This window comes from Mastacembelus armatus, chromosome 16 (genome assembly GCF_900324485.2).
Source record: "Mastacembelus armatus chromosome 16, fMasArm1.2, whole genome shotgun sequence".
Taxonomy (NCBI): Eukaryota; Metazoa; Chordata; class Actinopteri; order Synbranchiformes; family Mastacembelidae; genus Mastacembelus; species Mastacembelus armatus.
In genome coordinates, this window is record NC_046648.1 from 7,986,969 (window position 1) to 8,010,532 (window position 23,564).

General features: G+C 41.5%; 1 protein-coding gene across 3 annotated transcripts; it reads right to left on the bottom strand.

Annotated features, from left to right (window-relative positions):
- Nucleotides 1-5: 5 nt before the first annotated feature.
- Nucleotides 6-23,097, bottom strand: klhl32 (kelch-like family member 32). 3 transcript variants are annotated; one of them, XM_026294071.1, is made up of 11 exons: nucleotides 22,918-23,097; nucleotides 21,500-21,621; nucleotides 19,094-19,271; nucleotides 15,029-15,136; nucleotides 11,194-11,292; nucleotides 9,563-9,778; nucleotides 6,426-7,152; nucleotides 6,165-6,223; nucleotides 3,393-3,585; nucleotides 1,554-1,648; nucleotides 6-990 (listed from the first exon to the last, which is right to left on the bottom strand). In XM_026294071.1, exons 2-11 carry the CDS (start codon nucleotides 21,520-21,522, stop codon nucleotides 829-831), a joined length of 1,860 nt encoding a protein of 619 aa, XP_026149856.1. In that variant the 5' UTR covers nucleotides 21,523-21,621; nucleotides 22,918-23,097; the 3' UTR covers nucleotides 6-828. The 3 variants fall into 3 exon arrangements, with proteins under 3 accessions (XP_026149856.1, XP_026149854.1, XP_026149857.1); XM_026294069.2 differs by having other exon boundaries at nucleotides 19,094-19,274; XM_026294072.1 differs by lacking the exons at nucleotides 21,500-21,621; nucleotides 22,918-23,097 and adding an exon at nucleotides 16,601-16,715 and having other exon boundaries at nucleotides 19,094-19,225.
- Nucleotides 23,098-23,564: the final 467 nt, after the last annotated feature.

Below are 23,564 nucleotides of genomic sequence, written 5' to 3' on the forward strand. Positions count from 1 at the left end.
TTTTGGTCAAAGTATGTTTTTGAAAATCAGCAGAATGCATTGTTATCATATTATATAGAGACACACTGTTCTGCAGATATTCTCTGAACAATGACAATGACCAGACATTCATTGGAACATAAACAGTCTTAGGTCCTGAGCGTAATTTAAAAAAAAAAAAAAAAAAAATCTCACACTCACACAGGTTGATACCATACACACATACAGTAGCATGTCACTGGTGTTACAGAAAAAATCAAGTAATTTTAAATGTGTTTGAATAAAAAAAATATATATATATATGTCACATGGCCATTTGTGCCTTGATGAGCTTCATCACCTTGCTTGACACTTGGTAATTTGCAAAAATGTGAGTTGAGAAAACAGGCTTGCATGTATTTTTCCAACCACCAAAGTAATCATAGTGGACTGATGGAAATGTTGTATACTTTAGTTTAGCTAGAAGAAGGAGATTCTTTGAACTTGTGGAAAATTAAGCAACTCAGTAATATCTGCTTACTGCAAGTTAGATTATGTGGCTTTATTCCCCCTCTCTCTGGGAATTCTTATCACTGCAGTTTTTTTTCTTCCTTAACTCATCACATCTGAAATATGACAGTACTACTGTATTGTTGTGAATGCTCTGGTGTCTCAGTTTCTTAGAAGCTCGTGGAACAGCATGGCTCTTGTAGATCAGGAGGATTGTGTTGTAACAGTGGTGGCAGGTTCCAGATAACTTAGAATGTCAGGTACATTTGTCAGCCACATTTGCTAATATTGAATGATGTCCAGCGGTTCCTCCATTCTCACTTTGTGGGTTCATGTTCTCATGTTTTGATCATCGGCAGTTTAAACAGTGCCTATCCTGTGATGGGGTACTTGTAGAGTCTGTAGATTTGGGCAGGTGAAGTAAGGAGCAGGGAGGAAACAAGCTGCTATCCCATTGGAGGCAAATGGCAGTGTTGGCCCATAAAAAACCTCCTCCTTCCCCTCTGTGCTCAGATCCAGCACCTGGAAAGAGGACCCAAAATTTTCATGTCTTTACTTCTTTACCTAAGATAAATTAATTCTTTCCCTAAGATAATAAACATGGGAAACACAATTAAGTACATGCAAAACATAAGCGTGTTAGCATTTGCTATGCCAACATCACCATTTTGTGACTGACTCTTTGTCTGGTTAAAACTATCTAACAAAACAACGGAAATTTCACCAAACTGTCCATAACTTTAGAAGACTTCTACTTGATTCGATGCTCTGCTAAAGCTCCATATCACTTTCACAAATAATTTTTAATTCATTTTTGCAGAAGAGAAAGTGAGTTTTAAAAATATACAATGTTTGATCCTCAGTTGTAGGTCAAGGCTGATCAGGGACAAGAAAAAAAAAAGGTATTCATTTGAGAAACACTGGGGGCTGGCTCATTGTTTAGCAATTCAAGATCAGTTTGTAATTTAGTACAATGGATGTTTTGTAGTTAGTGTTCTGCTGCTTCACCTTACTGTATGAGCAGTATGTTAGAAGCAGAATAGCTGAATTCCTATCACTTCAAATGAACAAAAGTACTGGCTCACCTGAATGCATGCCAGAGGCTCGTTGGTCCAAATAGAGTACCCTCCAACCACATAGATCCTGTCGTCGTGGACGGCTACTCCCGACTCGTTCTGACCTGAGGAGGACAGAGCCAACACACTGCTTCACCGTGCCAAGCACAGGGTATTCTGTCAGCATGACTTCCACGTCCCCCAAGAGGCAGCGAGGGAGATAAATGCAGAAAGATGGGGCAAGGGCACGAGTGTATTGAGAGCTAAGATTGAGCTCCTCTCTCCTCGCCTCAACTTTTATAAAATCTAATAGGAGGAAAAGATCATGACTGAGTCTTCTTTAAGGGCTGTAACATGAGTTCATATATCCACATCCTCCAGTATATGCAGGGTAGACCGTGTCTCTGGTTCATGCGCTCATCCTACCTCAACCAGCCAGGGGGTTATAGATGCAGCATGCTCACTAAATTATAGACATGCACTGTGCTGTGTTTTCACTGTATATTCTGCTGCCGCCTCCTCGCTACCAGCAGAGAGACATAATGTGTGTAATATAACGAGAGAAACAGAAAGCTTCACTCACACAGCTTCACACTATGTTTATACACGCAGTTTACAATATGCCGTTGGAATGTAATATGTCTTTATGATGAGTTAAACTTGTTAAACTTGGTTTCAGAGCTTGAGCATTTAACCCTGCACTCATCATCAGGACTGTGTGGGTGTGGCTGGAGCAGTTGTTGTTAAATCATGATCAGTGTATGGAATTACTGTGAGTCGTGCCTATGTAGGACTTCAACACTCACAGAACGTTTGTTTTCAGAGTCATTATTATTATTAGATAATAATAATAATAACAATAATACATTGGCCACCCGGGGGATGTCAACCCAGTATATCTGGTTTCGTAGCTGCGACATGCAATCCACAGTGTAACATGTCATTAACATAGTGGATTCAGAAAGCTGCTAACTTAGTCCATCTGTCTTTGGCAAACAGTGTGCAGCGAGGCTTTAAAGCTTTTTCACTGACACAGCTACCTGCTGCATCCAAAGCTGCAAGCAGAAACATTGAAGTTGTGGGTTAGAAAATCACAGCAATGAGTGATAAAGCTCTGTAGAGCTGTGGGAAGCTGCAGGTCAGGTAATAATTCTCTGTGGGCAGTCAAAAATATTGGTTACAGCCACTTTTAAAAGTAAAAGTAAATAAAAAAAAGTAAAACAAACAACTAAAAAAATGATTCACCTGTTATTATCACCTAACTCATCTTCATCAGGAATGTGTGGGTGTGGTTTGATCAGTACCCAAATAATAGTTATACAATGTGATGGCGTGTGTTGACGCAGTTGGCCGTTTTTGCTGAGTTCTTCTGTGTGGACAGGCCAGTCAGACAGTTGTTGCATCTTGATTTGTCAATTCCTGTAAACTGTTTTTTTTTTTTTTTTTTTTTTTAGCCATTCTCTCTTGCTGCTCCAGTTTAATTATAATGTAACAGAACTAACAGAATAGTTTAGGGAAATAAACCAATTTGCTTTCTTGCTGTGGGCTAGAAAACAGCTAGTCTGGCTCTGTCTGACTGAAACAGTGTCAGCTTAATGATGCCTCTAAATCTCACTAATTGACTCAGTGTATCTTTGACACATCAGGTTTGTTAAATCTGAATAAACTGAAGCCTTAGAGCCACAGAGTGTGGTCTTTCTCTGCATTATGTGTGGGACTCTTTCTTTGAGGTTTCCAAATTGCCATGTTTGGACAGAACCAGGCTGGCTGTCTTTTACGCTAAGCTACGCTTGTGTCATCCTGACAAGAAAGCAATCATCTCCAGAATGAGTGTGGGTGCATGCTCTCATGTTCCTTCACTTTGCCCACCAGTTAGGAGACTGAAGGGGCAGCGCGTCCACTGGTCCAGGTCCATGTTGTAGGAGTCGATGTGGCGGACGAGGATGCGGTCGTTGTTATAGTCCAGGTCGTTCCCGCCTAGGACATACAGCTGTCTCCTCACCGCCGCCATGACGTGGTAAACCCGCCTCTGTAACATGGGACTACGGGCCAACCACTGGTCCTGGGATGGAGGTGGAGGTTTAAACAGATGGAGGTGAAGAAAGAAGAGAGAAAATTATTTGATGCAGATGAGAAGGAAGTGAGATGCAGTATAAGCAGGGAGGGAGAGAGAGACAGGGAGGGTGGGAAGGGAAGGAGGATGAATAAGAAGATTAATATTTAAGCATACCCATGCATGGGTAATTGATGTACGCTCTGTGCTAGATAAATAACGTGACACTAGAGCTCTGGTTTGTACTAATGACTTCCCTCCCTATTTCTAATCATATGTTTCAGCCACTCCATTTTACACCATGGATCCCTGCTCATTTCACTAAGTGTGTCGAAGCTTATTTTGTGTCAGCGTATGTGTGTGAGTGCTTGATTGAGGCAGAGAATGGGAGTGTGTATGTGTGTGTGTCTGCTGGGAGCTGACGGGTGGCCATCTGTTGAGGGTAGAGTGGGTGGGGGGGTTGCTGTTTCTCTGGCAGGTGAATGTAGATTCATGGTGAATACAAATGAGACTCTCTCCCTCTCTTTTTCATCTGCTTCTTCGTTCCCTCGCTTCTACGCTGACATGTACAAACACAGACCCATATGGATATGCACCTTACACATATACGCTATGCATACCTCCATACTATATATACAGACTCCCCAAGATACAGGCCTCTTTAACAGCTGGCTCATATACATACACAAACAGACATGTAGTTTACTACATTCCATTACGGTGAGCTGTACTGCCAATACGCAGTACTTCATATTTGGTGAAACTCATTTTTAAACATGACGCACTGAATGGTGCAACAGCATTTTAGAAATGTCTTTTACACAGTATTTGGATTATATATTTGCGTCCTTGTAATTACAATACAGGGACAATTAACAGTAAAGGAGCTGGCATACTATTAGTGATTTTGTAAGTTTCACCTCCATTACTTATTAATTAGAAATGAGCTGTAGAGTATCTCAAAATTTATATGTAGTGTTTCTCATTTTCCTGAATGCCATTGGTTTTCATTAATTTCCATATGGTGTGAAAATCAATTAGCAGACGCTTGACACCTGCCTGTTGTGTAATCCATCACAGTGAACATACGGTCTGCGTTAAAGTTCTGAAAAAGCTCATTATTGTTACACTAATGTGGTTTAAGTGTAGATTGTTTTAAAAGATTATGCACAGCAATCCAACAAAAATCATCTAATTTTGACAGACATCAATGCACCTTTAAAATTAAGTGTCAGATAAAGGCAGTTTTTGTTCATATAGTCCAAAGTCGCAAATCAGGCAGCTTTGCAATCTGAACACTGTAGGGTACCCTCTATCTTTACAGTCTTTTTCAGATAAAGAAAGAAAACTGTCATCAGTGGAAACACAAAGGACAGCAACAGACATGCAAACATTAGTTACACAGTATTAAAGAAATAAATCAGATTATATAGAATTTATAACATGATGGGGAACGCTGTGATGGTAACACAGGTGCTAGTTTGCCTGCTGAGGAAGAGTATTTGCCAGAATCACTTTTGCAAATGTTGCTGACCCTTTATGAACAGACCTGAATGAAACCCAGTGTCTGTCTGTAAAAATACATTTAAAGGTGCAGAGGTGAGATTGCAGAGTGCAACCCCTCACACTCCATCCACCCTTTCTGATACGGCAAAGGGTACGGTGGCCATCACCTTTAATACGAAACTCGATTCCTTGTCTAGAGCTAGTGTTTGGTTTGTGGGCTACTGTAGAAATATGGTGATGCCTCATTGCTGCCTCTATGAAAGGACACACGCTTTCTATGTAGATTTTTACAGGCTTACTCTAAGATTAAGAAAATGCAACAGTTTGTATTTAATGATTACACACTAATGACAACATATTCCATTTCTACTAATAGATCACTGTAAATATGCAGTTAATATACACCGTCAATACACAAACCTTTAAGTGTTTGATTTTTTAAATTTTCTGGACACTTGGGGGCAGTGCAACAAGCTGTAAATGCAGCACTGATATTACTGCACAAAGTACATAAGAGTACATACATTTTTTTCCCTCTGTTTTGGTCTCCACCACATCCTGAGAAAAATGTTAGGTTGTTTAGCTGCTAAATGGTATGTATGTCCATCAGCTAGAACTACATGTGTCTGTTGTTTGGTTCTGGGCAGGTAGTGTACTTTGGATTTATCAGATTTTTCAAACAGCTGCCTGCTGCTGCTGGAAACAGGACTGATGAGAGGTGTGGGACTGAACTAAAACATTATAGTTGTAGTCCATAAAGCCAAACCAAAATAAGTTGTGTTGAAAATTGCTAAAAGAGCTCCATAGAATTAGGGATATGGTAGATTGTGATGATAATTATTGGTTTTATGAATAATATAAAAATATAGATTATAGATTTTAAAATGTATCAGATTCTACACAGCATGCTTTCAAATATGGTAATCAGTAATATAGAAATATATAATAATATACTAGACTATAAGATAAAACATACAAAAAATCATACATAAGATCCTTTAAGCACTTCAAAAACGCTGAAATAATGTAAAATTTCTTAATGCACTAAAAAAAAAAAAAAAATCTCATTGCATCATTCCTACCTGTTCTGGATCGTACACCATCAGTCGATTCTGGTATTGAGCTGTGTTTGTCACCCCACCTGGAACACAAAGGAACAGCACCCGGGGCTTTTGTGAGATAACGAAAGCTGTTGTTACAAATATGCAGAAAGCAGTGTGTGTCTTAACAAAATTTAAACAGTGTCTGGTATGTATATGTACAGGTATGTGTAGGAATAATTAATGCATATGGGAGCATGTGTGAGTGTGTGTCCTGAGCTCTTCTTCCCCATCACTGTGTACCTGAGACCCAGAGCAGGTTGTCAGCCACACAGCCAGCGTGGCAGGACAGTGAGCGGTCAAACGGTTGGACAAACATCCATTTGTTCCTTTTGGGACAGTAGCGCTCCACCGAGGGCAGCACCTGCCTCAGCTCGTTCCTGCCCCCAACTGCATACAGGTACTGACCCAGAGCTCCCAAGACAAAGTGTTCTCTGCAGGCCTTCATGGGGGCTATCTCAGTCCACCGGTTGCCCCTGGGGTCGTACCTACAGGCAGACCTTACTGCACATGTCCTCCCGGTGGCATGCTCCACCTCACCACCCACAACAAACAGGAAGTTCCCCATCACAGCCACACAGTGGTGGCTGCGTCCAGTGGGCATGGGTGCCAGCTCGCTCCAATTCGACCCCCCCGCAACACGTACATGCTCCTGTGCAGCTGGGTTGAAGTACCTCAGCTCCCTGACTCTGCTCACCTCCCGCTTGCGCCCTCCAGCTATGTAGAGGGTGAGGGACTGGAAGCGAGGCCTGGTGCAGGCTGACTGGCGGAGAGGCTGAGCAAAGATGGCGTGATGATAGTCCAGGGCCTCCTCCACCAGGCCAGCTGTGGTAGGACTCGACTGGACCAGAGGGTGGCTACGGGCAAGGTGGTGCAGAGTGGGGACGTCCATCAGGCCATAGCGGACGTGTTGTAGAAGATCCTCAGTGTACTGGTAGCGACAATCATGTTCCAGCCACAGAACAACCAACTAGAGGTAAAAAGAGAGAAGACAGTGTTAGTCTCTAACCAACAGTCATTCACACCTTAAAAAATAGTCTAATATAAAAACAATTTCAGCATTTGACTTAATGTGAGATTTGGTGGGCAGCTTTGTCAAAATTATAGTTCTGTCATATTAGAAACACTTAAAATGGCCCATAGCACCTTAAATTATCTGTGCTTAAAATCTTATTACTATTTTACTATTAAAATGCAACCAATTCAATACCACTGTTGTTAGTTTGACAGGTTAGGAGCAGGGTGCCTGATACAGTTCCTATAAAAGAGCGTGGGAAGAAGGAAGACATTAGGCTATGGGAAGACAAGAGGTTAAGAACAGAGAGAAGGAGCATACAAGAAGAAAGGAAAGGGAAGTAAAGGCAGGTTGACGTCAGCATGAAAAGAAGCAGAGATTAGAGGAATGAGAAGGTGGGAAAAAAAAACAAGCAAGAAAGGAAAACAAAAGGAGAGCGAGAAAAAAAGAAGTGAAGGGCTGCTAATCGTAATGGTGTTTCTAGACACCTATAGGCTATTATGGCAAGGCGGAGCCAATCTGGCACTGCATCTATACTTGCCAACACACACACATACACACACGCACTCAAGTATTAATCAGCAGCATTCAATATACAGACTCCAAATATCCACAGGCACCCTCCTTTGTTTAACTCAGGCAAACGGAGTTACAGAGAAGAGATTTTAATTGAACTTGAGAGCAGCAAAAGGTTATTTAGCTGCAATGAGGTGCGGATGTGGGTGAGATGACTGGAGATCACTGATACCATTATTAGGCAAAGAAAGTGGTTTTTAATCTAATCTGTGCAGAGAACTTGTACAGTGGAATAAAGGCGTGTTTTGGGGGGTAATGTAGAAAGGCAATGACAAGGATGACCATGGACACATCAGACAAAAATTAGACAAAATTCAGAGCATCACAACTGAAACATAACACAGCATTTGCAATATGATGAATGATTGATATTTGCATAAATGTTCAATCTGTGGCAGCTATCCAAGCAAAAGTGCAGTTTCGTTATTTCCCCTTCAACCCATTCTGAAGGTGTGAATATGCAAGCAACATGCAAGCCTGGATTGTCTTTTTGTGGTATCTGTGCCACTTTCCTGTCTCTGACTCCCTTTCTCTGTCGCTCACCCCGCCTCTCTCCTCATCAGAGCTCTGAAGTGACAGTGTGTGTGCGTGCGTGCGTGTGTGTGTGTGTGTGTGTGTGTGTGTGTGCGTATGTGTGTGCACTATGGCAGCTGACTGTGAAGGTCACACTGCATCACACAACTTCCTCAGGGCACAGAATAAATCAACTCCCTTCTCCCTCCTTCCCCTTCGCACTGAAAGAGAAAGTGCACGAGAGAGAGAGAGAGAGAGAGTGTGTGTATGTGTGTCTGTGTGTGTGAAAAGGAGAGAGCGAGGAGATAGAGAGGGAGGTAAAGGGAGGGGCAAGCTACAAAAAGACAGAGCAAAGGATGGCATGAAAGAAGAGAGTGGAAAGAAAAAACAAAGCCAGAGAAAATGTGATTTCCAGAGCGTGAGAAACTTTGAGTGACTATGATTGACAGCTAAGCTATATCGGTCCAGTATTGGTGGGCAAAAACCCCCCACCCTTTCGGACGACGGCCCCCGCTTGCTGTTCGCTTCCGTCTGATGCCCAAATTAACCTTCTAGGCGAAGTGAAGGAGGCCCAAAGCAGCCTAATCAGAGGCTGATTATGGCTGCGGCGGCTGGCTAAAGGGTCAGGGTAATTGTGCCATCAGAGGCCTGATTGTTTTCAATCAGACGGGCGGCCGAGTGACAGCTGGGGGATTGGGGCCCTGATGGAGCCACGGTGGGCCTAATCAGAGTAGAGAAGAAGAGAAAGACAGCGAGGGAGAGAGATGCGTGGAGGGGGTGGGGGGCTGATTGGTGCAAATGAACAGTCAAAACGGCAAGTCCCCACCCCGCACTGCTGCTTCACTCCACAGTACTGGCAGTTCATCATACATGCACATGCACGTTCACATGGATGCATGGACCGACGGTCTATCACACACAGTCAGAAACACTCCTTCCTTCTGCATACCCTCATTAATATAAACAAACAGTATGCTGAGATGCAGATGGCAATGTATAATTTGTTGTTTATTAATCTGTGTTTGCTCCGTATCGTGCCATGCATTTCTATTTGAGTGTGTATGTTTGTGTGTGTGTGTGTGTGTATTTGTTATATATAATGAATACTTTGCTGCCAAGATGCAGTTTACAAACAGAGATAATTGTTTCTCACTTTATTTTCATCAAAATATTAACTTAACACTGCACTTTAACACCTTGATACTGTATCTCCTCAGGTTTCTACTTGCAAGGAGAACCTGTGACGACCTGATACAGGCGCAGACACTTCTAGTACCTTCCATATCTCTTCCTCGTTCAGAGAGGTGAGCCGGTCGCTCTTCAGCACCTCCCTGAGGAGGCGGTAGGGCAGCTGCAGAGCCTCATCTGGCCGAGTCTGGCTCAGCTCCGACAGATGCTCAACCAGGAAGCCCACTATGGCCTCCTCTAAGGCGGGGAGGTGGAACAGGTCGGCCACACGGTACAGCTCCAAGTAGTTCACACTGCTCAGCTCCTACAGAAAGATTATATAAACAGACAGATGATGATTGACCTAGACCAGTTTCCACTAAATGTACCTTTGTTTAAAGACAGAACTAAATAGCTTGATTTTAAATGTTGTATTTTAATGTATGCCTTTTCTCACCCTTAGGTACAACACACACATATATACGCACCTGTACATGTAAATAAAATTTAAAAAAATCTGTTTTAGAGTTAAAAGACACCTTTACAGATGCCAAATGTAGAGAGCGACAGAGAAAGGGTGTCATTTAAAGAAAATCTGACTGCTGGAATAAGACTGCCATCTTCTGGCTGTCCACATACAGCACAAACAGACATTGCATACATCTCCATTTGCTATAGTTCAATCTGTACTAATTTAGTGTTCCATGAATCAACCACTCAGGAAGTTATCTTGCAATGAAATTCACTGCATTTCCATTTTTATTTCACTGTTACTATTTAACCAAAAATTGCATGTAGGGCATTTTATTTTGAAAAGTCTCAAGATTTAAATCAAATGGGTTTATACATATGAGGTGATGATTACGCAAATAGCAACAGTACCAATCACACATATGCACTAGCAAAAATGTGTCATTAGAATGATTTCAGATTGAACTCATCACAGCAAGTGCAGTATTTGTTGTAGTTTTTCAATATTTAATTCATCATGGCTGTGTACACCAGTAGCCATCGTGCAGCTACATGTATGCATGTAGATGATCCTGACTGGCTGATATACTATACCTGTTTTTAAGGCAGTATTATAAATTGTAAATTGTTATTGCACTTGCCTTGCCTGTGACTACGCACCCTAACCAAACTGCAGATGTAACAGCTGACATGACTTAGGTTGTGCACACAAGTACATAAAGAATGAAGAAACAGCAAACTCCTGACTTATTCAGGAGTTCGCTGTTTTATTAATACCAATATTGGCTAGCTAGTAAATACAGACTAAGAGATGAGGCCTTTGCAGCCACCAGATGGCACATTTGAGCCAGGTTTACTACTGTGATGTAACTGTAAGTACTCTGGTGGTCAAGTAGAGTATAAAAAGATTAAAGGCTTGTGACTGCAATCTGAAAATACTATCACACTGCATGATATTAAATAGTTTATCTAATTAGGATTGCCTATACCCGTATAGTATAATATGCCTTTTTACAGCCACTGCAACTAAAACGAAGTTAAAGTAGACAGGATATCAGATACGTCCGAGTGATCCTGTTCTACAACAACCTCAACCAGATTTGTCTTTATCTACAGCAGCTTTTGGCTGCATACCCTGAGGACACTGGGCATACTCTGCTATATCCATCTTGGTCTCAGTGAGAAAATAAATAGAATAACCAAGGTGTCCTATTTTTTGAAGACAGCATTTCCCCAGCTCATACACAAGGACAGCTCGTATATAGGTACCTGGATGAGGTAGTGGGAGCAAAGGCTAAGGAGCTCTAGCAACTGAAGGTGGCTGCCTGCCGAAAGGACGTCCTGGATCACCGCCGGCTCCAGCAGAATCTGGATGGAGATAAACAAGGTCATTGTGTTTCATTTTTTTTAAATGAATCTTTTGTTTTGAAGTTTTGTTTCACTGCTGATGAGTTGCAGGTAGTGTTCAGGCACACTGTAGAGTCAAATTTAATTATATGCAAAATAACACATTATTGTGCATGTTTTCTCAATGTTTGTATGTAGTATTATAGGTTTATTCTACATATTAGAAACAAGAACCATCCTACATCCACATCTACTTCATTTATTTGGTTTATTACACTGCTCTACTCTCTGCTTATCCTCAAACACTTGTTGGTAATTATCATAATTTTTCATACACTGTTTAGCTGATTAATTTGTCAGTGAGTAGCTACCCTTTACTGCACAGTAAATACAGCAAGATATCAGTATGTTTTGAAAACTGTATTTTTGGTTTAAGTGAGTGACGAAATGCCAAAAATATAGTATGGATTATTATGTTTATGTATATATTATTATGTATATGTTCTGAAAAAAGGTGAATATTCTGAAACATTTAACAAGTTAATACACACACATATACTGTGTGACGTGAGCTAAACCGGACAGTATACCAAATAAACATATGTAACGTCATTATTTATATTTCCTTTTATGTTTCTCATTTTATTTGGGATTACCAGTCATTTTACTTTAGACATACAGAAAATTCTAAACTAGATTATAAGCCAGGTTGTTTTAGATGATGCAGTACAGACTGGGCACGTGAGGAATTTGAGTGCGACAGATTGCACAGTATAACAAGAACTGCTCTTCCAGTGTGCTTGCTTCACCATTATCATCCCATCAGTAGCAACATATTCATGGCAATTATTACAGCATTGATTGTGCCAAAATGCTTCCTGTTGCGCTGAATGAACAGCAGCTGAAATTATCTGCTGAAAGCTTCCTTCTGTTTCCTCCATATTACCCACCCATATGCAACATAAAGCTCGGTAACGCAGCCAATGTATATTATTAGGCTCTCAGGAGCAGAGCCAGGTACAGTAGTGTGTACTGTGCAGAGGATAAACAGTCCTGTTTTGTATCTATTCTGAGAAAACCAACAGGACCACATAGAGTTAAATATTCCATTAATCAGTGGAATAACAACCCAGTCAGACTAAACATGTAACCTCTCACACAGTGAACTCATCTGCTCCAAATGAAATTTAGTGTGATTTTAAAAAAGCAAGAACAACCCATTGGTAATCCATTCAGCAAGCACTGCCCTACATAGCCACAGAGCCGTGACTGCATCAGTAGTGAAAGTGAGAAAAATGACTTCATCATTTGTCTCCCTCGCATCTCACTGCTGTTAATACAGTGGGTTGAACATTGTTTAGTAGCACTGGTGGATATAATTTTGGCTAAAGCCTACTTATGATTTACCATTTTTGAAAACAGAAAAAGCAGCTTGTGTTTTTCATCTCGGTAGGAAAGCTCTGAATACAAATGCACTAATTTTTTCCTGTGCATGTTTGTCCATTTATTGATGTGAAAAACATTTCAGTCAGCATTTTTGGTTATTGCTTGCTTTGTTGCATATAAACACGCCCATCATCTGACCAATTTAGCATTCATGTAAACAGCTCATTTGAAATCATTATGCAGTTTATGTACAATGATAAAATATTTTCCATGGAACTACAGCTACAATTCCCAGCAAGCTTAAATGATAAGTGTTTTGTTTTCTTCTCTTCTGTGCACACTACAATTTATCACTGTGTGGTTTCCTGTCAGGCACGGGCAGATGTCCAGCTTACTATCAAGACAGTGGATGAGCTTCCATAAGCTTTACATATTAAGATGGAAAGCAGCAACAAACGTCTTTCTGTCTCAAGTGTATTGAGCTTTAGTAAAAATAGAATACTGCAATTTCTGATCACCTATCAGATCAAAATCTTTTAATTTAAGAAAATGCATGCTCCTATTTTAAACATCAATGCTGCATTTATTACATGAAACAAATAAAACCATGTGGTCAAAGATAAACACAGCTATAATAACTGTAGATGGATGCTCTTCAGATCCTGCTCTCCTCTCCACTCCAGAGGCCCACTACAACTAGAACACGTTCAACCTCGCACAGCAGAAGTCAGTTTTATAACACCATGGCCAGTTCAGTGTGGGAGTATAGTGAGCTCTTGTGTAAACTGACGGTTATTGCACTTGCGAGCTTGTATCTGGAGGAGACAAAATGAAAGGAAATGCTTGTGTGGATGTATAGATGTCTTCTATAGGTTTATTATCTGAGAAATTGCATGCAGGTGGTAAAATGGTAACACCAAAGGATGCACCATATGTTTAATTGATTAAGAAAACTACCGTGGTCGGGACATGCAGTCAAAATTTCTGGGGAGTGACTTTCTGTCGGGGAGTATCTTGTGGAAGTACGGTTCCTCATCCACCCCACTGGCCTATGACATGTGGCTGAAGGATTTTAGTGGGTCATTATTTACGGTGTGGGGATAAGCATATTGCCCTCATCTCATCCACTATCATCTCCTCTGGGCAGACAGGAACAGAGCCAGCCAAAGCAGGGTGGCTTGCAAGCCTGATGTTGACCTACTTACATCGCCTAATTGACTCACTCTTTGCTCATTTCCACTGTGAAAATAAAATTAGAAGTGATTACAAACTTCCTGACCTATCTGTACACTTCTAGGGTGCTCACAGGACGGAGTTTTGTTAGCACTAACAAGGTTAAGGAAGGTTGTTAAAATGATCACATTCGTATGGTGTGAGATAGCAAGGTTAAGGACCCCTCTGCTAAAGCATGAAAATAAAATACTGCGCTAGTCACTACTGCTTTCCATAAAATGATTGATGTGTGTTTATCTAGGTCCCCGAATAATGATCGGCAACCAGACTGCAACAGACAGTGGAGTGATTGGGTTGTAGTACAATCTAATACAGCACCTTCACACTGCTGGATAACACACTGTATCCAAAGGCATGTTCAGCAGAAGCTTATGCTGCAGAGATTAAAGTGGTAATCTGCAAAATCCATGTTTGATTTATTTAGGTGACATATTTGGCAATGGTGAAGAGTAACTACTGCATGTGAGGACTCGTGGCCTACTTTAATTGAGTATTTATTTAGTTAGTTATTTATTTGCTATATATTGCACTAAGTACTGCACTTTTTACCCTCAAACAGCTGTAATTCATGGGAATCAGTAACAAGATTGTTTTACCTTGCACCAGTATATGAAGTTCAAATGAGCTCCCTCGCAGCCAAATTTATATTAATCAAATAATTAATACTGCCAGTGCTGCTGGGTTACCCCAGCATCTCCGCTGTTATTTGAAGGTGTTAGAGAAACTGTATGCTTTATACTGTACAAAGGCTGAGGAGGCTTGTTTGGTGGGTTAGACTGCATTCTGCCAGTGATGGTTAGCTCAGCATGTTAGTGGTTAGGTTTGCTAAAGCATGTTTAACTTGGCATGTGTTTGGGAACTGTGTGGTATTGGTGCTTTGGTGACTGCCCAAGAGAGGCCTTTTAGTACACTTTGCATGTGTGTCTAGAACATATTGAAAAGATGATGTTTCATTTTTAATATAGGTCAAATATCTATGTGTGGGAAAGTTTCTGATATCAGAGGGCTTATTAATTAGGCTGCATTACTGAGAGGATCATGTCCTTAAAATAAAACAGCCTATACAGCCAGCAACAAGAATCATTTAATATTGGTAAAGACAATAAAACAATGTGTGTTGGCCACTGCTCATACTCACCTGTCCAGTGTAGGCAAAGTCCAAGGCATGCTTTAGCCCCACACTGGTCACTCCTTGCAGAGTCACTTCATCTGCCTCACTCTCCACCATGCACAAGCTGAACATGGCCTGGTGACACATAGCAAAACCACAGAAGTCAGATAAGAGAACACTGCATCACAGATATTGTATCAGCTACTTTCTGTCTTCGGCTTAAAAGGAAACGGGGACCCTGCAGCAGTAAACTGCATTATAAAATGTGCAATAACCACAGGTGTTGATGGCAAAATCAATCCAGCTTTGTTCTTCCAGTCCTTCAATGCTGACTCTCTAGGCTGATCATATTATATCTGTAAGTTGTTACAATATTAATGGAGTCAAAAATTGTTTTTGTATGTGTATGTGCTGAGAAAAACAGCATTACAGTTAATCAAAATCTGCCAGACACAACATCCTAGAACCCCCTTTATATTGATTTGCTTATTTTGGGCCCAGAGGTCAGCACTAATAAATAGCACAATCAGTACTCTGTGATACAGCCTCTCCATCTTTCTCACTTTCTGCCACGTACATATACACAGTCACACATGTGGAAAGCAAATTTGAAATCAAAGCAGCAAACGCAGCGTCTGCAGTCTGATCATGCTGTGTGTGAGTCCAGCTCGCTGCTAGCTAATCAAAGTTATTGACTGGTATCACACCATGAGGTGATGATGGAGCCTCTGATCAACGCTGACATCAGTGTAGAGGGGAAAAGTGAGTGGAAAGCGATAGGTCAATTCAAGATAATCTTGACTATCTGTCTTCTTACTTAGGACATTGTGGTGATGAAACCTTTAAATTTATAGTTTTTATTTTTCTGGTTTGGAATGGCACCATTTTGAAAACTAATTATAGCTGGTGTAAATAATTTCTTTCCCCACAGTTTCCTTGCCTCAGGATAGTTAATGTGCTATTTCAGATTTTTTAAATCACAGTAGTGGTCTGAAGCACAGTCTCTACTCAGGAGACTGGTGAGTAATTACAATATAAGCTTCAAACGTCCTCAGGCTAGTTAGGTAGCGTAGTATTTCTTTCTGTCACGAAAACAACATTCAGTGCTCCCAAAACCTCATCCAGTCCCCTTGGTGGACTCATAACACACATGACTCTAACTAGGCACCGGCCCCCTCCAATGGCAAATGGCCTCTCTGTATTGTTAGGGTGATGTGTGAGACAGGACTTGACTTGAGGCCATGCTGAGTTTTAACCAAGGCCTGCACATCTCTGCTCAGTGCTCAGCCTTCTTGATTCACCACTGCCCTAATTAAAAATCTGCTGGTCCACTGAGCATAGGAGGGCCTGTGGCTGAACCTGGACTGTGATGGTGCCTGAGCTGTGGTCAGTGTGTACATGAGTGTAAAAGACACATAGAAATCTGAATAGAGACATAGGCAGAAAGTAAAAAGCAGAGTATATGTGTGAGAGATGGAATTGCTTTCACTTTGCATGTTTGTTTCTGTGTTAAATGCATGTTTACAAGTGAGCAGGGAAGTAGAGAGTTCAGCCTGAGTGTTGACAGAGGTGTTCGCCTCCAGCATGAATGCTCCTGACCTTGGCGGAGGAGCCGAGGGAGTGCTGGTGATGACGGATGGACCCTCTCACTTGGGATACAGATCCAGCACAGAGACACATTGAGCCCCGCTCACTACAGCCCTTTCACATGATGCTGCAGTGAGAGTGCAGCACAGCAGTTAGTCTGACCTGACAGCAAAAGTTATGTGTGTGTGCTCTGGGTGATCATACCAGGGAGGACTCGTGACTCCCTCACACACTCAACGTCACAGCATTCACTGAAGTTGTTTTTTATGTCTGAGTGAAATAATAGCTTCTCTCTAAGGTCCTGTGACAGGAAGATCAATGCTCAGGATTTGGTTGCTCAGGTTTTTGAGGACATGCGGGCCAACCAGTGGTTTTGGACTGAACCTGCCAACTGCTTTATCCACTATTCTTCTTCAAATCTGACCTTTATCCTGCTAACAAACAAAAGAACTTTACTTTTGGCAAAGTAGAAAATCCTGTAAAACCAAATCAAGACCATGACATACAAAACTTTCCAAAGATACAACTAGTAGTATTGTATTTGATTGGAAAATGTTGTAGCCAATTAAAAAGTCACTGTTCTTAACATCTGGCTAATACGAGATGATCCTAATAATTAGCATCCAGGTAAATTGGTTCCTCAGTGCATTAGAGGATTGATTTGTTACTCTTACTTGAGGTTATCTTAAGTAAGCATATGCCCTTATTTTGAATCAACAGCTACAGCAGAAGAAAATCAAAGCCATTAATGCCTCTATGGTGCAGTACATGGATATATAATATGCAAACCCATACTGTAGATCGATTTGATCTGACATCTGCGCTGCAGTTGTTTTTGCACCATATCATTTCTATAACAGTGCACTGAATGTACTACTCAGTACAGTAGATCACATAAGTGATTGAAGTGATCTAGACAAAATACTATAACTCCATCTTAAAATAACACTGCCTTCATAAAGAGGTCAAAGGTTGTCTACAGTATAAAATGTTTCTTTGAGGCACCAAAAGTGTTTGATACAAGACAAAATTTCTCTGTATCACAATGAAAGCATGGAGAGGCTCTATGTGTGTGTGTGTGTGTGTGTGTGTGTGTGTGTGTGTGTGTGTGTGCGTGTGCGTGTGCGTGTGCGTGTATGCCCTTGCTAAGGGTATTAAGTGGTGGTGGTGGTGTGACTGGTTTGATCATAGCTCCCCGAGCTCTCCAGACATCTAAGTAATGTGACGGCATTGGAAGAGGCAGGTGACACGTTCAGAACAAGTCCCAGGTAAACAACTCACGCTTGGTCAGGTATTTCATTACAATCACTCATGTCCACTGGGCTGGATAACATGTTATAATCACTGCTCCGTGTTCAAGCGGATGTTTGTCTGAGTGTGAAAGAAAGAATCAAAGAAAGAACGAGAGAGAGAGAGAAAGAGGGACATGGCAACTTCATCTCCTCAGTAAATGAACTAAATGAAACCCAGCAGTGGAGTCAGATGACAAACTGAAGATAATGTTATTAAGGCCTTACAGAGGAACAGGGAAGCAGACTGAGTTTTCTTGCGCACTGTAGCGGGCTGATCTAATAATCTGAGCGCTGGAACAACAGTGTTGCTTGGCTCACCTGGGATTTTGAAAGAAGAGCATTTTTAAAAAATGAAGCTGAAGAACAAAAAGAGAACAAAAGGGGAGAGGAAAAGGAGGAGAGGAGTCTGACCCGTTCACCCTCAGCTCTCAGCAGAGAGAAGTAAAATAAACTACACACACACACACACACACACACACAGGAGGAATAATCCCTGGGCAACTTGAACATATTTAATCCACCTCTCATTTTCAAGAGGGATTAATTTCTACTTTCTAATCTGCTCAGTGTCCCTAAATCAAATCTCATCTGTGCACTTTTCCCTGCACAGCCCATCTCAACAAATCTCCTGGCTGGCTGTGTGACAGCGCCAGTCTACCTAAAGCTACCTCTGTGGCTTAACTAGAATCAGACTGAAGCCTTGGCAAGAGACCATGTGAAGGTAAACACTGGGGCTCGATCCAGGTGGGCTTCTCAAGGATGATCTGCTGTAGCACTTTTAATTTAAACTGAAGCTGACTGTTAAATACGTATTTACTACCATCTGTGCACGTAAACCTGACCATTTTCCTAACAAAACCCCTCAGATTTACTTTTTAGAATTGAGTTTCTCCAGTACTTTTATTTTTGGCAGCGTGGATGATCTCTTGAAACAGCACTTCAACTATGGTGAGATCCCTCCATTAACAAGCTGTGTTAATGAGGCTCTTTCAGCTGGACCAGCATTAATGTGAGACAGGTTTTGTGGCAATTCTAACAATGTACCAGCCCTGAAAATGGTTATATAACACAATACAGTCACCTCTATCACACAAGCAGTGAGTTACATTATCTGACTAATACCTGCTTTTTTACAGAATGGCACATCACGGCTTGAAAATAGTGCAGTCCTTCATATACAGATACATATTCAATAACACGGTCCAGGACTCACCCTGAAGTAATCACTGCACGCTGCAAGGACAGCTTTGTGGGCATGGAACTTCTGATCACCAGCCACCAGGGTGACATCACACAGCAGGCCGTCCTTCCTCTGCTGGTTGAGAGCAGAGAGGACAGAGTCCTGGTGGGACTTTGACTGACAAAGCCTCTGTCCTCTCAGCATCTCCCTGCTGCTACAAACACACATACACACATGGAGGATATATAATTGAAGAGGAGGTGGAGTAGTGGATAAGACAAGCATTATTATAATAATAAAAATTACACATGTTGTACTACTGCTATCATGATTTCACACTAGCAGCATAGTTGCCACGGTCAGTTGGTTTGTCCAAATTGGAAACATCTCAGCAACTATTAGATGAGTTGCCACTCTGGTAGAAACAGACATTGTGCATGAATCCGGAGTTTGGTTTGGTGATTTTCTTGGAAATGGCGATATTTCGTGTAGTGCCACCTGCAGGTTAAAGTTCACATATCAGAATTTCTACAAACCATCATGCTTTCCAGAGGATGAATCCTAATGCCTTTGACCTTTCTCCTCTGGACTTTTGATCTAACACCACCATAAGACTGACCTCTGGGGTTTTGATTGAAATGTATTAATAAACTGATGAAGGGATTTCCACCTGCCAAGACTTCAATGCGCCCATGGGATACATTTTAATGATTTTTGTGATCCCCTTACTTTCAGGCAGTGCCATCATCAGGTCAGAATTTCAATCGGTTTAACCCAAATATCTGTTATAAGTTAGCCTGATAACACGCCATTATAAGACAATGAACATGATAAATGCTGCATACACTAAACATCATATTGATACTGTCACTGTGAGCATGTTTCCATTAGCATTTAACTCAAATCTCTAGTGCAGCCTTACAGTGATGCTAATATTTTAGTGGCATCCTAATACTTTTATGACAAAGCAATCTTTTTTTAAAATGACAACAGTGAGCAAGAAAATGAGTCTAATCTATAGAGAGATAGAAGAAATGTACCAACACTTACAAACACTTTATGCCCATCAATATGCCTCATAATTCTTATGCCAGATTCTTCACACAAATACAGCAACAGTAGAGCATATTTGTAAGAGTGTGGCTGCCTGTCTGGCTGCTGAACTGTATGCTGTGGACCCTCAAAGTGGCAAATACAATCTGTTTTTCAACCCATCCTCAGTCCCACTGCTTATACCCATCCGTCAGCACCATGCCACCCTGTCCATCCAAATCTATCTTTGTCCACTTGCAGTCCTGGCTGTCACTCTAAATGCTGCTGTCTAGAGGCTTGCTCTGTCACCTTCATGGTGATGGGGTGTAAAACATAGAAAATAATGGGTGTGTGTGTGCACGCTAGGGGCTAGAGGTAGGATGAATGATGAGTCAGGCTGTCTGTTTGGTAGCTGGACTCTGCTGGTGGAAGAGCCAAGGGAGAAAAAGGACAAAATTGCTTTTCCTGGATGAGAAGGAAGGGAAGTGAGAAGGAAGAGGAATTACAGAATTTTACAATCCAAAGAGGGAGCAGTGCTGGTATGGATTTGAGGAGGGACCAAAGCCCATGATGGCCTTGATGAGATGAATAACATATTAAAATGTTAAGATGAATATTATCCTATAACTTTATAAGGAGAAGAGTATGATGGACATTTGATGGACATGCTACTCCAGTGATGTAGTATTTCACAGGCTGATTCACATTTTTTTAAAAATGGTCAAAACTGAAACAGCTGGAGCAAAACTATCATGATGTTGTTACCATCACAAGTCACACTCCAAATATCCTGGATCCTACATTTCCCATAATGCAGCTTACTCATGTCTTTCAGATCTCATGACTCCAGTTTGTCCACAGGCTACCAATTTAAAAAAAAATTGCAGTATCCATGTTAAAACCAAAACGACATCAAGGCTTGTCAAGGCTCCTCTCACACAACAGAAAATACAGTACTATACAACGGATTTCACAGAATTAATAGAACTCCCTGTCACTGACTGAGCTTGATTTGTGAAAATGGGGCAGTTATGTTTTAAAAACACTACAGTATTATTGCACTTTCCTGTGGTGTGCATATTAAACACAAGCACAGGACAAAACATATAATTGAGCCACATATTTGGACTGGTTGACATGTTCGTTCAAGAACATGAGCACTGCAAATTATTTTGAGTCAGTGCCCATATACACTTTCCTACTGCTGTAAATATACCAAATCTACAGCTGAAAATAGCCCCCCATCAAAGAAACCATTTACCCCCGTTTGAGTAAAATTTCAATCTACAATCATCATTTGTTTATTTAACCTTTTTTACTTAAGTATTTAAATGGAGCTTTGAATTCTGAACATGTGTAATGTCTCTATCCTATGTACATTATGTATGGAAGTGCCACGCCACCTACCTGAGGCTGGGTTCTGAAGGCATGCCCCAAGACACAGAAAGAGGAGATGGTGGTGGAGGTAGAGAGGAGGTGGTTTGTGGCTCCTGAGGACTGTAGTCTCCTCACTGGGCACATACATCAGCCTGATAGGACAGAACAGCACGCCAGCTTTACTCAGCCAATCCATACAACCCAGTCACACTGTAACAGCCTCCTTTGCAATGTGTGAAGGGATGCAAACACGGATCAAGCTTAATCTTGACTTCTTCTTTCAGATGCACTAACAGGCCCCTTCATATAAAGCACATGCGCTTTGACAGCCACAGGCAGCTTGACTTCATAGAGGAGAATAAACAAGCTCAGCACTTCTCAAAACAAGCTGGAAGTCCAAATTACAGCAAGTCCTTCTGGTGTAGCTACAACCTTGACATAATGTGCTACACACCTGAATTTGATATCCCTCAGTCTCCTGTGATATAATACCCGACAGCACAAGAGAGAAAACAGAGGTCAGCACAGATCCACTCAGAAACCCAAGCTGCTCTGGATATCATGATCGAACTACTACTCACTTACTGTACATTAAGTCGGCTCGATCCTCTATAGGGGTTTTTCACAGACGGAAGCCTGTGTAGGTATATGGCTCAGCTCATGTCAGGGCTGAGTGTACTATTGGCTGCTACTGAGTGTAGTCTCCAGACAGATCTAGGTATTGATCTGTTGATCAGGAGTGACCTTCAGATCCACAGGCACAACATGAGGGAGAGGACCTTATTCTATAGTAGTGAGCCCAACCTCAATACATGCTGCACATATTTCCTACCTTTGTCTACGTGTTAGATGGCACGGTCTTAAAAATGGAAATCATGCAAATGTGCTAAACAATATTTGCAGATTACATCAAAAGTGCAAGACTAATATTCTCACTCCTATTATTGAGATATAATGGGCTGGGCCTATAATAAATTCCCATCATGAATTCCTTAGAAAAGATGAAACATATCTGGATATATTAAGGATCTATTAATCACAAACAATCGGGCCGTTGTCTCAGCAATACACTGTAATCTTCTGATTGAATGCAACCCCAGTGGTAAAACTTAACGCACAAGATACAGTTAGGATTTATCCACGAACAGCGCGCAGGGAACTGGACTATGGAGGAGGAGGAAGGTCTGGGTTGCCAGATAAGACAGATACCATTAGTTCATTAACTGTCACTTCCCAAAAGCTCCCAGCTGTCAAAAGGTCTCCTAGCAACAGGCCAGCGCCTCGGTCCACAAACTGTGGGGACGGAGAACAACCTCCCCCGTTCGAGCAGCAACAATCCTGTTGCATCCATCGCGGAGCGCACCGAAATCTACTTAAAGCACCTTTTAGCTTTGCAGGAATTTACTGTATTCAGCTGCCTCTTATCTTAATGTCACAAGCTTACGCACCTCATATGAATGCGGTATGCGTCAGACCCGTCCCCTCTGGCGGCACCTCCGTCACAAATGTCATTTGATGTCCGTGGCTGGTCTCTTCTGCATCAATGGAGAGGGGAAGGAAGAGCGCAACGGTGAGGAGACGCGCTCGGTTTTCACGGACACTTTATTGGTTACACTGTAGCACCTAAATTGTCACATTATAACCCCGCCTCTCTACGGCGGTCACATGAATACGGACATAGAGAGGATACAGCGCCTCCAGGTGGACGATCGGTACACGACAAATTGTGCCAACACCTGTATGTTTACTACATCTAGTATGATAGGCGTCTGTAGGGACAGCAGGGGTCCTCGTAGGATTTCAAAAGAGTGTACAAGCAAATGAGCCATAGTCTGATTATTGTAATTAGTTAGTAGTTTGTTTAATTTACAGTTAGATGTACTGCAGTTTTTTTTTCATCAGCTGTACAGCCTGCTGGTGTTTGTTTGGTAGGCTATCAAGCATTCCCCAGTCATTTCTAGATTATATGGAAGAATGTGTGACTTTCATCTTGCGGATGAAAACTACACCAACACTCTCATCCTATGTCTTTTCAGATTCCACAGATCTACAACAGCCCCTCCTGTTGATATGGATGTAAAAAGGCCGCTGACTC

Bases quoted from the DNA above. Each gene is read 5' to 3' on its own strand.
- klhl32 (XM_026294069.2), bottom strand. From the start codon at position 21,522: ATGCCTTCAGAACCCAGCCTCAG. The intron at 6,224-6,425 runs GTACACAGTGAT...TTTGTGTTCCAG, and splicing joins CAACCTGCTCTGGGTCTCAG to GTGGGGTGACAAACACAGCT. The intron at 1,649-3,392 runs GTGGGCAAAGTG...TGTCCTCCTCAG, and splicing joins CCCCTTCAGTCTCCTAACTG to GTCAGAACGAGTCGGGAGTA.